Raw genomic sequence first — 14,461 nt, 5'->3', positions numbered from 1 at the left:
ACATTGGTATGCAAATGTTATTGTTGTTGTCATTTGTATGTTTGTGTTCTAGTGAATCCGAAACACACGGCTAAGGAGCAACTGCCGCTTGCTTAACGACAAATAAATATGTAAACAGTTTGCATGTTTGTCTGCTCACAAGTAGTTACAAGCAAACAAACACGAGTCAGCGCCGGGTCTATCGAAATTGTTTAGTCTGCAGGCAGACAATATTGGCTTTCGAAATTTGCGCCTTAAAATTGCATTTCCGTTAGACGTGTGGCTGCGGGTGGCCATGAACTGAGCGATAGCACCAACTACGGGGCTTCCTCCATCAGGCACAAACACACACTCAACACATTTTGAATTTCTTCGCCAATGTTTGTTGCTGTTTTACTTTTCTGTTTGCTCCAAATTTTATCACACATTAACAAAAATATGTTGAAATTTAGTTGTGCAGAGATGTTGGGAATTGGTTCGGTCTCCATTGCTTCTTTGCAGTGGGGTTCGGATTTTTGCTTCAAGATAGAGATGTGAACCCAGCAGACTTTAGTGCTATACGTAGGTTGTCTTTTATATTTCGGGTTTCGAGAACAAAAACAAATTTTAATCATCGAAACGCGCTTTATTGTTTTTCAAAATATTCGCCATGAACACTCTTATATTTATACCCTTATAGCCTTATGATTGCGTTTTGAATCAATCTTCGCGGAATTTTACAGCTCAGATTGAGATGTCTTCAAAACATGCGTTCTGAATGCATTAACCGCCTCCTCAGGTATCGAAAAACGTTTATCTCTTAGTTTATTATTGTTATTATTTTTGGACGGGAATAAAAAGAAGTCATTCGGTGCAAGGTCAGAAGTTCATGGAAGATGACTCATTCAAAAATACTGTTGTTTCTGTCGATGTGTGAGAGCTTGCATTGTCGTTATGAAGAGTGATATGACTTATGATTTTCTTGAAAAACAACTGCCAAACAAATGGTTGAATTCCACTCAGAAATTACTGGTTTGCATAGTTCCAGTGTTATGGTTACAATATGTCCAGTTTTTCCAAAGCAACAGGCAGCCATGTGCTTGGTAGTGCTTCGTGAGCGAACAAAAGGCTCATCTTGAGTCATCCATATAATCGACTGCTGTTTATTTTCGGCCCCATACCATACGCGTAAATCCACAATTCATCACCTGTCATGCTGTCATAGACGTATTTCGACCTATCGACACGAGCCTTTTTTGAAACAAAGACTTACCAATCTAAATGGGGTTAGATCTCCGAAATAACAGCCCGCGGCCGGATAAAATCCAGATCGAATCCGGCTTTCGTGAGAATTCCATTGCACACCTAAATATCCAAAATGAGTCTCTGCATGACACTGGCCACCCCTTTGTATGCCCCACCAACCCTACTTATCTGACATCCCTCTCCCTTTGGTCTGACCCCGTCGAAATAGCACGTTTCTTGAGCGTTCGGATGGATGACGTCGACGGCAACTTAGCTAATCCTTCCTAACTTCCCGGGGACTATGTACCCGCTAAAACAACAACAGCCTTTTTAAGCGATTGATAAATTGTGGCGGATCCAAGGAGAACACACTTTATTTACAGTCAAATGTTCATGCAATATTGAATGTATGCTAGTTCCACTAATACCACGATATACCCCGAGAGGCCACATGACGATCTCGCAATATCAGTTTGCGCTCAGTGTCAATAGTTTCCGGAACTACAACTGATTTTAGACGCTCTTCCCGAAAGTCGTCTCAGAGTGATCTACGACCTCGATTGAATTCACCATACCATCAATAAACAGTGGTCCTTTATGGAGCTTTATAGTCAAAATTTGAATTAATTTATTCTATGCACTCTTGAGGAGTTAAGCCAAGTCGAAGGTTGTTAAAAATAGACGCGCGAAAATGTTCGCGATTTCACTCCATTTTTTTGGACTGGAAGAATATTTTAAGGTACTGTAAAGAACACAAACGCCGCTCGCGAGTCAAAACATTCTGAGTATACAAACCACCAAAACTGTAAAACTTTACGATAAAATTGTGAGTTTTCAGTCTGCAAATCTTGGAAAACAAAACGCAACCTACGTATTCAAAAAATAATGGTTCTACAGATCAAAATAGCTTAAATCCACGTTTCGCTATTCTTTATGCCATTTTGAGGTTATGGAGCCTTAAACAAAAATATATTAATTGCTGTATCCGAAAAAGTAATAACCAAAATTTTGAATAATATTATGCTTAAAGCTGCAGTTATTCAATATAATACTAAGATTCAACAATATTTGTATTTAAGATCTGATCTAACAAGAAACCAACAACAAATTCCTAGCAGAATGATTTGCTCATCCCAATTCTGGCTGCCCAACTGTACCTGTTCAGCACTCCCCGTATTGAAATGTTGTTTGCTCATCGCGGAAGCAAAAAAGCTTGTCGTACGCCGGAGCACGTTTGCTTGGCAAATGCCATGCATGCTTTCACGCTTTCGAGTTTATCTGCGTCTCGCTGCTTTGATTCCCAGCATACTTGCTTCGGTCTTTAGTAGACAAATCGACCAATATTTGTATATGTGTGTGTGCGTATTTCCTACTGTTTATCTATTGAATATGCCGTGTTTGTTGTAGTCAATGTTGTTTTGTGTTTATTTTTCTAGAGTTTTATTATTATTACTTTGTTTCAGCAACACAAAGCACCTTAAGTGGGTCAGTAAGATAAGGTTTCCTTACAATTTTTTGCTTTTCCGCTGGCACAAGTCCAGGCGTTTTGCTTGTTTACACAGGATAAGTAAACTTTTTGCAAAGTGTGGCAAAAAACGAAAAAGAATTCACTGAAGAAACTTTGCATGTAGCACCTGTTGATATGGTAGTGTTCCAGATATGTTTGTTTATGGAGTGTTCTGTTTGCAGACGTCAGATTTGAATGAGAGTTCTGATTTGTTTGAGGAACTCATTTCGTGTCCTACATGTCGTATGCGCAACTATGCGGCGGAATAGCAAAGCAAGGCGCGGGAAAGGACGGTAGAGGATGAAGGTGGAGCATGAAATCAGGCTACATTAAATATGACACTATGGTAAATAAGAATGTCCAAATTTGCTGATGCCTGAGGAATCTTGTGTGTTCGGTTAGAAGTACGATATGACATAGATATATACATATATATCACAATCAAGCTAAGTTCAATTTACAAATCGCAAAAATTTGGATGAACCAAAATAGAGACTATGCCGAATTGATTCAATAAACCCAAGTTATGGTCAACAATATCGGCCCACTGAGCGTACTATTCGCACCACCATCACCTATCTTGAGAGCTAATATTCATTATTGGATAATATTCGACCGAATAGTCCACATCCAGCACGCAGTGAAGGAAAATATAGCAGCCGTGGCTGAGAGTGTACTCGACGACCGTGAAAAAGTGGATTAGGAGCCGTTCGCAGCCACTCGGACAAACGTATGGAATGACTTGGTGTCTTTAGCGCTTCATCGTTCCCAGTCGACATTGCTTGGCTTTGTGCTCTTAAAAAGTTCCAAGATGATTCGACCTTTTCAAGTCGAATTGTGTTCAACGATGAAGCCCATTTTTGGCTCAATGGGTATGAAAACAAGCACAATTTTCGCATTCACGAAAAATAACAGCCAGAAGGGGTTCAAGAGCTGCCATTTCATCAAGGAAAACCAACAGTATGGTATGGCCGGTGGAATTATTGCTTCATAGTTCTTAAAAAATTATGCCGGTGATAACATAACCTTCAATGGCGTCATGATAACCGACTATTTGCCGCCTGAAATTCAAGCTCCTGATCTCGGCAAGTTACGCCGATATTAGCATAGTTCCGCGAATTGAAAGACAGCGGCTACACTACCACGGTTATGTCGTCCGAATGAATGAAAACACTCCAGCTCTGAAAGTATTTGACGTAGTACTCGCCGGGAGACGCACAGGAAGAGGAAGACCTCCTCTCCGTTGGAAAGATGAGGTGGAGAAGGACCTGGCTTCGCTTGAAATCTCCAAATGACGCTACCTTGCGAAAAGAAGAAACGACTGGCGCGCTGTTGTTAGCTCGGTTATTATCGCGTAAGCGGTTTCTACGCCAGTAAAGAAGAAGATCTCGGCGACGTTTGGCTTCGATAAGACTGTGGCACTTCCTACACATCGCACTAATCACTGAATTTAGTGAGGTAACATTTTGGTGAGCAGAGAATTTTTCGTTTTTGGCCAGTCGATTGGCCACCAAGAGCGTGTGATATCACACTGTTAGACTTTTTCATGTAGGTATATGTATATCCCGCTTCGATTCAGGCCTTGGAGCAAAGCATCACGCGAGTCATTCCCCATTGGACTCAACCGGTGGACCACCTAAGACTTAGCCGCTGGTATTCGGTATCAACTTAAAAACCCAGTTATGGAAAAATATAGTTTTGAGTTTTTTAAATAAATTTCAGCTGTCACCTAACCACCAGGCAACAAAAATGTACTCTCAACTAATCTGCTGGTATTTCACCATATCAAGCAGCTTTGTCCGTATTTCTCAACTCCAGAGGCCTTTTACACACAGTAGCGAGTTTAAAATATTTTGATGGTCTGTCAACCGAGAAGCTCGCTTTTTACGTTGAATCTCAACAATTATGCTGCAAAAACTTACATGCGCTTATTTTACTTCATTAACTTTATTGACTTGTGAAATTAGTAATCGTTATTACCCGACATTAGCTTGCTCGCTGCCAGCAAATTAAAGGATGTCTGTTACATTTGCCACAACAACAACACATGTGTCTTCCACATGGATAAGAAACACTGAACGCGTCTTGCAAAACCACATGAAGTTGTGGAGATCCGCTGAGCTGACTGCCTAACAGCGTGCATGTGTCAGCCTTGGATGTCGGCGTGAAACTTTCGCTATTTTTAGTTAGTGCCAAAACTTTGTAGACTAACAATTACACATATACCTCCACACACTGTCGCATTGGCGTGGGTAAATACAATAGGAAGCCGCTCAAGTGCTTGAAACCCCAAACGCGGCGAGCGCACACTTACAGCTCTTCGCTGTTTTCCGCTAATATTGACTACACTTCGGTAATAGTTTCCAATACATCGCGTGTAGGAGCGCTGAGCGACGCTGATAACTTCAAGTTTAAAGAAGTCTGCAACTATTGTTGTGCTTTTCCACTTTACTCCTTACTTTTCTGCTAAACTATAAGTTGCTGTTTGTTTGTACCGCACACACGCACCCTCCCTGATTTGCCTGGGGCATTTTGCGCCGTTTAACTTCCTTCGTTTTAGTGACAAAAAAGAAATTGACAAAATCGTACAACTTTCAGAACTTTCTAAATAAACTCTCTGTTGCCAAACAAAAAAACAAAAGTTTTCTTTTATATTTCATACGCACATAAAGGGTATAATATACTCTTGGGCGACATAGAAATTTGCAAATAAAAGGTTTTGTTATTTGCGATAAACAAAGTCCACTAAACGCGTGTAATATTTTCAATTTGCGTCGAAAAGTGAAAGACCACACATCTGGCCACACCATTTTTACACCTACTCACCCACACATAGCCGATAACGAAGGTATTTCGTCCCACACACACCCACACAAACATATTCTATCACATGTCCACACAACGCTCATTTGACGGAGCTGTCATGTGACTTTGAAAATTAATCAATCACATGACACGGTCCCTTTCATCTCTTTCTCACCATCGGCTAGTAGCAGAACCATCCTTTGTTTGTACCGTTGCTTTATTGAAAGAGCCGAATGGAAACAGGTCGCCCATACCTTTGGTGATCGGAGAACAATGGCAGCTAGTGACACACTTTCACCGTTAATCCGGACTTAATGATGTGTAAATGGACCCATTCACACATACACACACACGGGCGTCAAATGACGAAAAGCTTTCAATCTGCTAATTCTCGTAATGTAAAAATACAGTAAACAAAAAGAAAAGATTTCGGCGAAAGCAACTAATTGCTGCTTGCCACATTTGTTGTTGCTCCATAAACGAGATGTGAAACTACAAGTATGTACATACATATGAACAAAACAGTTATGTAATCAAGAATTCGCCAAATTTCACAGAGTGCGAAGTTTTTACTTGGATGAACCAACTTTCGTTTAGATGACAAGGAGAGTGAAATGATTTGATTCTTGATTTGGATTTCACTCCTTGGCAGGTAATACAAAATACTTCGAGTATAAGTTGTATTGATAAAATTATCGCGAAGATCGATCAGTTAAAAGAGGGGGAAGAGAGGTTACATTTTACCAATCATACAAGAATCAATCATATTCAAATGACAAAAATTTACAATTAAATATTATATTTCATTTACCATTCAATAATTTTAGAATTTAATTGGATCGGTTACAATTAGTGCGATAATCGGAAATGTTTTGGCGAATAGTATTAGAAATCTTTATATCTTCATTTCATTTTCGAGAGTTTTTTTTTAGATAATTACAAAAGCTATTTAACCGGTGGTTGCGGCAAAATATTGATTGAATATTTGGCGAAAAACTCACAAAGAATCAATGCAATATATGACGGTACATTATCGTGATGCCAAAAGAGTTGTCAGCCCATAACCGACCCGACCTCTTTTTACTAATAGCTTCCCGCAAACGACGCTTAACACTCAAATAAAATTCCTTGTTCACAGTTTGGCCGGTCGGAAGGAATTCGGAGTGCACCACACCTCGATAACCGAAGAAAACTGTCAACAAATCCTTGATTTTTGAACTGCTTTGGCGTGATCTTTTCGACTTCGGCGCACCTTTGTCTCGATATTGGGCCGATTGATTCTCTATTTCCGGGTCATGAGCATCGATCGAAGACTCATCAGCAGTAATAATACATTGTTTCATAGACTGTAATGCGACGCTGTTTTTTGTAAAAATTAATTGATTTAGGAACCAATCGCGCTTTCACTTTTCTTCCTTCCAATATTCCAACGATGCTATTAAGTTCTCTGAATCGTCGATTCTCAAGCACCAAATCTTGCGTTTATTACGTGTTGGTCGTCGTCAACCCTCTTTAAATAATTTGTACCAATCAAAAACACTTGCTCACGACAAATAAATATCACGGAAGACCATTTCCAATATTCTGAACGTTTCGGCACCAGAAATTTGATTCCGCACACCAAATTTAATCGAACTTCTTTGTTGAATAGTTTCACTCATCGTAACAATTACCGATTGCACTTTATGTACTTCAGAAATACAAGCGTATACTAAACACTAATGATTATTTTGATGTGATATTTGGCACAGATGTCACTGACAGTCATATCGGCCTAAAAAAAATAGCTCGACGAATGGATTTTCACATGGAAAAGTCTTACTAATTTTTGCCCACAGTAGTGCACAAAAAGCTAGGCAAATAAGCCTTATATTTTTGACAGGTATACTATAGGTTGTACAAATCATGTAATCAAATATCAAAACAAGATATGAATACATGCATGAACAATATAATTGACATTTTGGGACCAATTCCGCAAAAAAAACTCATATTTTTATACCCTGAGCAAAGTATATTAATATCTTTTACTTTTTTACATAAATTTTGCGTTTATTCTGCCCTATGTCCCGGCAGCCAAAGTTGCGTGTTCCTTTCTCAGAATGGTGCATCTAACCTGAAAAAATGCAATATTTTCTGCCCTTTCCAAAACGTATGGGTGAGAGTTACCTGACGATGTTTATTCTTCGTTATTTATTTCATTAAGTTTTCCTATTCATTATAATGAATCGATCAGTTTTGTTATGCTCAACAATAGATTTTGTAAATGAGTTGGTTGGCATTTTTTTGTTCACATTTTCACTGAGAAAAGAAAACACTATACCCGGAAGGAAATGTCAGAGACCCTATAAAATATTTATAAAAATGATCAGCATGACGAGCTGAATGAATTTAGTCATGTTCGTCCGTCAGTCTGTACATTCGCGAATTAGTATCTTAGTTTACTCAGTTTATTACGTAAGCCAATAATTCAATTTCCAAAGAAATTGTTTAGATCGGATAATTATATCATAAAGCTGGCATACAAACTGAACAACATCGAAGACAAGTTATAGTAACAAATCTTTTGTATTCTTGAAGGGTATTATATGTAAGTTAACGATTTTTGTGTTTATTTTATACATTTATAGAAACCAGAGGCAATTGATTGAGCGGACCTCAAATAAATCCTTATAATGGGTAGTCGAAAAAGTCTTTTCGTATTTTGTTAACCGAATTTTTCTTCAAGCAAATTAAATAGGAAGACTTGGACAACATTTGGGTCCAGCAGGACGGCGCTACGTGTCATACAACAAACACTGCACTCAATCTTTTATGCCCTATCTTCGAAAATCGCATAATCAGTAAAAGAGGTGATGTGAATTGGCCTCCCAGAAGTTGCGATTTAACTCCGTTGGAGTGGGGAGCTGTTAAAGATAAATGTTACGCCAACCATCCAGAAACAATCAAGATCGAAAGTACGAGATTCAAGCTGCTGTAGCTGCCATAAGGCCTGAAACCATCGAGAAAGTACTCCAAAATCGGGTGGATCGGATAAGCTACTGTAAACTCAGCCGTGGTGGTCATTTGTCCGAAATTGTTTTTCACAAATAAGTTTTTAATTTTAAAATTTTATATGGCCCACCCTTTATTAATGTTTATTTATTTATTATTTTATTTATACAAAAATAAGTTAAAATTTTATTAGAAATACGAAAAAACGTTTGGACTACCCAACATAAATATAGACCAAACTGGTGAAAAGTCCTTATGTGATATTAAAAAACTTATTAAACCTCCAAAGTGAATGCAAAATTATTAAATTTTCGCAAGTGAGACAAAAGATTCTGCTATTAGCATCTTATTGCATAATTCCTTCCGAAATTCCTTTTCGACATAATTTGTAAATTATTGTGAGAAGACATTTTAAATATTAAAGAAAAACGCTTGAACGGCCTACACTCAGCTCTGAATGTGATATGCTTTTGTTATTATTGTTCGCCGGCTTTTAAGTAATTCCTGCAGCGCTTCCGACCCCCCTGGTGTGCTGCTGGTGTTTTTCTTCCTTTGACAGGAGTTTTTATTCAATCCCTTGCCATATTCGCAATTTCATCCACACCAAATATGCAAATGAATTCGGTTTTATGCTAAATTATATGTAATGCCAAATGTGCGAATGGAGAGATGCGAGTTACTCGCTTTTTTATGACATCGAGCAAACACCCGTCTAACCTCTGCTGCCCTGGGGTGGAAACCGGGCAAATCCTGTTGTTCTACAACACGCCAATCAATGTGTGAATATGAATGCAGGCATGTGTGTTTGTGTATGCGTGTGAGTGTGTGTGCTTGCAAGGGGTGGGGTAACATGCGAAATAATTTCGCATTATTACCAGCAATTTATATGCAAACGAAAACTATAAAAGAAAATTGTTCACCACGGCATTTCCGCATGGATGTGTGTGTGTGACGGCGTGTGCGCATGTGGTTGTGGAAGAATTTGTCACAATCAGATTGCGGTATCGTTTAGATGTGATAAAGTGACTATTAATTTGTACTTTGCACATTTCTCGATTGCGGTTAGAGGTTGCCGTTAGAGTGTTTGCAAAATAATTTCAATCCCAGAGGAGGGAGACAAACGTTGTGAGGGAATTATTGAAATTGAATATAAATGATTAAATTTTATCGACACTTACGCACACACACATATGAATATGTGTAAATTCAACGAGGGCTTCCTGTTTCCTTTTAGAAATAGTAATATTTTATTAACTTGCCAAAATCTATTGCGTTAAGCTTCCAAACTAATTAAAAAACAACTTTTTGGTCTTCAGCAAAACTCGAAAAATACATCGTTAATGCATAATCGCAATTGTGGGGACTTTCTAGTGAAACTGCTACTCAGCATTATTGTGGGAGTCAGTTCTTCCTTTATAACAACAATAAAAAACATAGTTCAACTAAAGAACTTTTAAAATCATTTAATTAATTTTCTTTATGAGCGATGAGATATTATGTTTGATCAAATACAAATTCATCACGTTATAGAGCCTATAAAATGTGATTATCGTAGGAATCTGAAAAACGGAAGTCATAAATACACGAAATATTGAATGTACTACAAATATGAAGCCAACTTCTTTTAAAGATATAAGGATAATTTCGGAAGAGTTATGGGCCGAAGGCACAACCGAGTGTTTCCAACAACGGTATTTGATATCTATTAAACCACTAACTCCATCTATATGATTTCTAGTCAGCCCCTAGTATTTTATTATTTTGGCAAACTTATTATAATTGGGGTACTCACAACCCGTCGTAAAGCATCGTAAAATCGTAAAATTATAAATTTTTACACTTGTCTAAAAAAAATGTTGTTGGATTTCATACAAAAATGAGTTTACACATTTACAATTCTCAATGCTATGTTCTCGAATCGTTATAACTTTATGAGACTATGTGAAAACCCTAGATGTAATTTTTATTACAAACTTGCTCTACAGCACTCTATCAAGGCGAGATTAAGCTTTCTCCGAAATGTATTTATTTTAAACACAAAGATATACTGTTGTGAGTAAAATTCGCTTTATAATATTAATTTAAATAACTCAAATATTGACCAATATATTTGGTATAAAGTCAGCCGAACGTCCGAAAATTTTTATATTAAGTATATGAGGACTTTTGACCCGATTCAACGATTTTTGATACACAGAGATAGTATTGCCAGGAAGGGGTGTTCTCTGAATTTCAATTCTATATCCCATACCTTAACCGATTTTTCGGTCAAATGTCAACAAAAGATACTGAAGTATACATTTCCGGTATTTGGGGGCTTTAACAGCTTTTGTTGGATTTGTATCATAAAGTGGCATACTGTGAAAGAATTATTAGTGCAAATTGTTTCCCGTTGTATTAATTACTTATTGATGTGTTCATTGGAAAGTGAATGAATCAAAGGAATTTAAAATTATGTTATAAGGGAAGTAAGCGTGGTTGGAGCACAGTTTCGCACATTTTGACACTTTGACATAGGAATATGGAAAAAATGTCACAGACAATACTTATTTAGTCTAAATCGTTCGGACGCGTCCCGAGATATTTCATTTCTCTTAACAGTGGGCAGCTATCAGTTAAATTTAATGGCCCTGACGTTATTAGTTGTTAATTTAGTAGTTTGAACAGCACCGTTATGTAGAGAGTGAGCGGGGTTATCTTCCGATTTCAGCCATTTTCACACTGTCGATAGATGTTCACTAATATTTGCGCTAGGCTAATTTGGTTGTTGTATCTTTAGTGCTTTAAGAGATACGTACATTAAATTTTTTAGTAGGCGGAGCCACGCCCACTTTTTAAAAAAATTTAGCACGCAGGTGCCCCACGCCACTGCGATCCTCTGTGCCAAATCAATGTTTTTTATATCTTAATTTAGTGCTAAGTTATGACACTTTTTAAGTTTTCGATTAATGGCGTTTTTTGGAGTGATAATGGTCCGATTGCGTCCATCTACGAACTCGTCCTCACTTATTTATACCATGAAACACTTATACCAAATTTCATTAAGATATATTCAACGTATCACTTGCACAGACAGACAGACGAACCTACAGACAGTCACTCGGATTTCAACTCGTCTTATTATCCTGATCTTTTATACCTGTATACAAAACCCTGTATTTAACTCGATTATTTTTAGGTGATACAAACAATCGTTAGGTGAACGAAACTATTATACTCTGTAGCAACATGTTACAAGAGAATAAAAAAAATAGAATAGTAATAATAAATTTACACTTTATTGCAAAACCGTCTACCGTAAAAGCCAAAAGTTTGAATAAAATATGTTATTCATTTATAGAAAAAATATAGAAAATAGGCCGTTTTTTGCTCGACGAAATCCTACATCAAATGAATGACTCCACAGAGCAGTGTTTCTTTCAAACCACTATAACATAAGGCATAGAAAAGTGCATTCAAAATCGCTCACTTAAAAAGCGACATACATATGCCCTCAGACTGCATTTGCTTTCCGAAATCAAAAAGCTACAAATGTAATACCTGAGTTTTATAAATGTACTTTCATGGAAAGCAGCCATGCTTACCAACAAACGCACAAACAACCGTGAAACATTTTTTTCCACATGAAAGCGTTCAAGCCGTCGACGTCGCTCATGCACTTGTTCGCAGACAAGACGAGACACGAGAAATTTATGGAAAAAGATGTTGACAAAAACCAAGAGATCTCTCTTGTCATAACAAAAATAGCAGTGGGAGAGAAAAAATGCTTATATAAAGCTGTCGTGTAAAAAGGCTGCACTCACCGAGATGTGATAGAAGCAAAAGCACAAGAATATGGCAACTTGTCCGCATGTCTTTGTTTTGGTTGTCTTTACGCGCGGTCTTAGGATTTGTTATTATTATTTGTTTTAGCTGCCTTTAGTCTAGTTGCGCTGACTTGGTGTTGTTTTCAGGAAACTTTCCGGTTTCAAGCGGGAAATACACAATTTTTTATTATTATTATTTTTTTATTAAAGTAGCGCAATCGCCGCTTAGTTAATTTGAACTATAATTTAGTATAATTTAGCAAAGTGCGGTATACTTTCCCTTAAGTTATTTTGATTTTCGTATTTTTTCACAACTCTTTTATTCAAATTCTCAAATCACTTGCAAATCTTGAAGTGAAATATTATCACCAACACTGTATCTATTATATGCACTTTCTGTTACTTTTAGGTATACCTTGTCAGATGATATTTTTGATTTACACACATATTCTTACTTTCTGTCTATTTCTTTGAAACTCACTTTTAGGCAGTTGAAATAAACTTTTAATTTTAAGCTACCGAGCAGTTCACCGCACACACTCAGATCTTTCAAATATATTTGATTTCGTGTTTTAACTTTTTGCTTAAGCAAATTTGGCCTCTTATAGGTATGAATATGTATGTGGTTAACAATTTTGGCACTTTTTTGTTTTCACAGAAATTCTATTGTACTATTTCGCACCCTTGGACTACTCCAGCGCGCAAGCTTTATAAACATACCAGCTATGTAAGTATGTATGTATGTGTTTTGCTCACTTCACTGCACATTTACAAATATTTACCGATTTGCAGCGACTTGAACTTTCCGCATCGCTTGTCACTCGCACACTGATTAAAGCCACGAACTCCTTTAAAGTAACGTGAAATTTATAATTACCACTCGCCCGCCTTTCAATGCAATTCGATTGCGATTTTTTATTGCTCACTCAGCACTCGAACACAATCAGTGCAATGCAATTGCAGCAGCGTTCACGACGGCGAATGCTTTGCGAAAGTCGCGCGTTACATTTCTAGCAAACACACACATTCGCTTTGCTTATATGCGTGTGTATGTATTTCGTCGCTGCTTTGGTTCTTTCCGTTTCCGTTTTCCGCGCGCTCGTTCACTCACCACTCACACTCTCCGCCAACTGTTTGTCGCTTACGTTGTTGCTGTTGCTGTTACTGCTGCTTGATAGGCGCAAGCAATTGCGATTGTGGCATTACACTTGACATTTACGAAGTCGCCTGTGTCGTCCAATAGCTTCTACCGACATTAAACATCGACACCGGCAGCGACAGCGACACCCAAACCAACACCGCTGTCTACCTAAACACCACGAAGCAATGCACTCTCAACGTGTGCGCGCTCTCGCTTATCTCCCGCACTCACTGCTGGCGCGCTCTCTCGCATACACTCGCACGTACTCACTAACCGGATGGGCGGTCGCGTACACACCTCCACTTATCACACCGTTCGTCCTCACCAAGTAGGTTCCCTTGCTGGCTCGCACAACTCACAACTGCCTCTTTAATTGGCTAACTTGCTCTACTGTTTCCATTATCCGCCAAACCGTGCACGTCCTTCGAGCTATCAGCTGCAACTGAGCACCGGCTCAACTTGAACGCCATGGTCTAGTCCATGTACCTTTCACCGGTGCACTTTTGTGGCAGCTTCGCTTCGGTGTGGTGTTTTAGCAGCTCGTCTCTGTGGCTCACGTTGGCAGCCATGTTTGTGTGGTGGTCGTGGTGCGCATGCTCACCACTTTGGGCCGCCAAGCGTCCTGGCGGCAACACACGCACACGGCAAATGCTTTGCTCTTATCACATTCCTCTGTTTATTTGTTCGTTTCGCACAACGCTTTGGCGTGGCGCGCTTTTTGGTATTTTGTTATCGTCCGCTTTCTGCAATGCTAGTGTGCTGCCATGTATCAGATATTGTTGTCCGTGGTTAGGGACAAAAACAGCAACAACACACCGCTCAAAACTATGTGCAAAAACGCTGGACGCTTGGTTTGCTGAGAGTTTGTTTGTTATGCAAATAACTTATTTACTCTTCTGCTGCTGCCGAACCACCCGTATAGACACACCGCAATTAAGGAGAGAGAGAATATGAGTGTTGTAGGCTTAATGTTTCTGGAAATGTATCTCAGCTGAGAGCTCCTGA

The 14,461-nt window shown here is 38.5% G+C and overlaps 1 protein-coding gene across 7 annotated transcripts in view; it reads right to left on the bottom strand.

Moving 5' to 3' along the window:
- LOC105231303 (Down syndrome cell adhesion molecule-like protein Dscam2) overlaps positions 1-13,911 on the bottom strand; it is a 111,967-nt gene extending 98,056 nt beyond the window's left edge. For all 7 annotated transcript variants that reach the window (XM_029552465.2, XM_029552470.2, XM_029552466.2 and 4 more), the window contains exon 1: positions 12,313-13,911. In XM_029552465.2, coding sequence (XP_029408325.2) covers positions 12,313-12,361 — 49 coding nt within the window. In that variant the 5' untranslated portion in view covers positions 12,362-13,911. The remainder of the gene's footprint in view (positions 1-12,312) is intronic.
- Positions 13,912-14,461: the final 550 nt, after the last annotated feature.

This window comes from Bactrocera dorsalis, chromosome 5, assembly GCF_023373825.1.
Source record: "Bactrocera dorsalis isolate Fly_Bdor chromosome 5, ASM2337382v1, whole genome shotgun sequence".
NCBI classification, from domain to species: domain Eukaryota; kingdom Metazoa; phylum Arthropoda; class Insecta; order Diptera; family Tephritidae; genus Bactrocera; species Bactrocera dorsalis.
The sequence above is the reverse complement of the archived record's forward strand: the minus strand, read 5'-3'. Positions and strand labels throughout refer to the sequence as shown.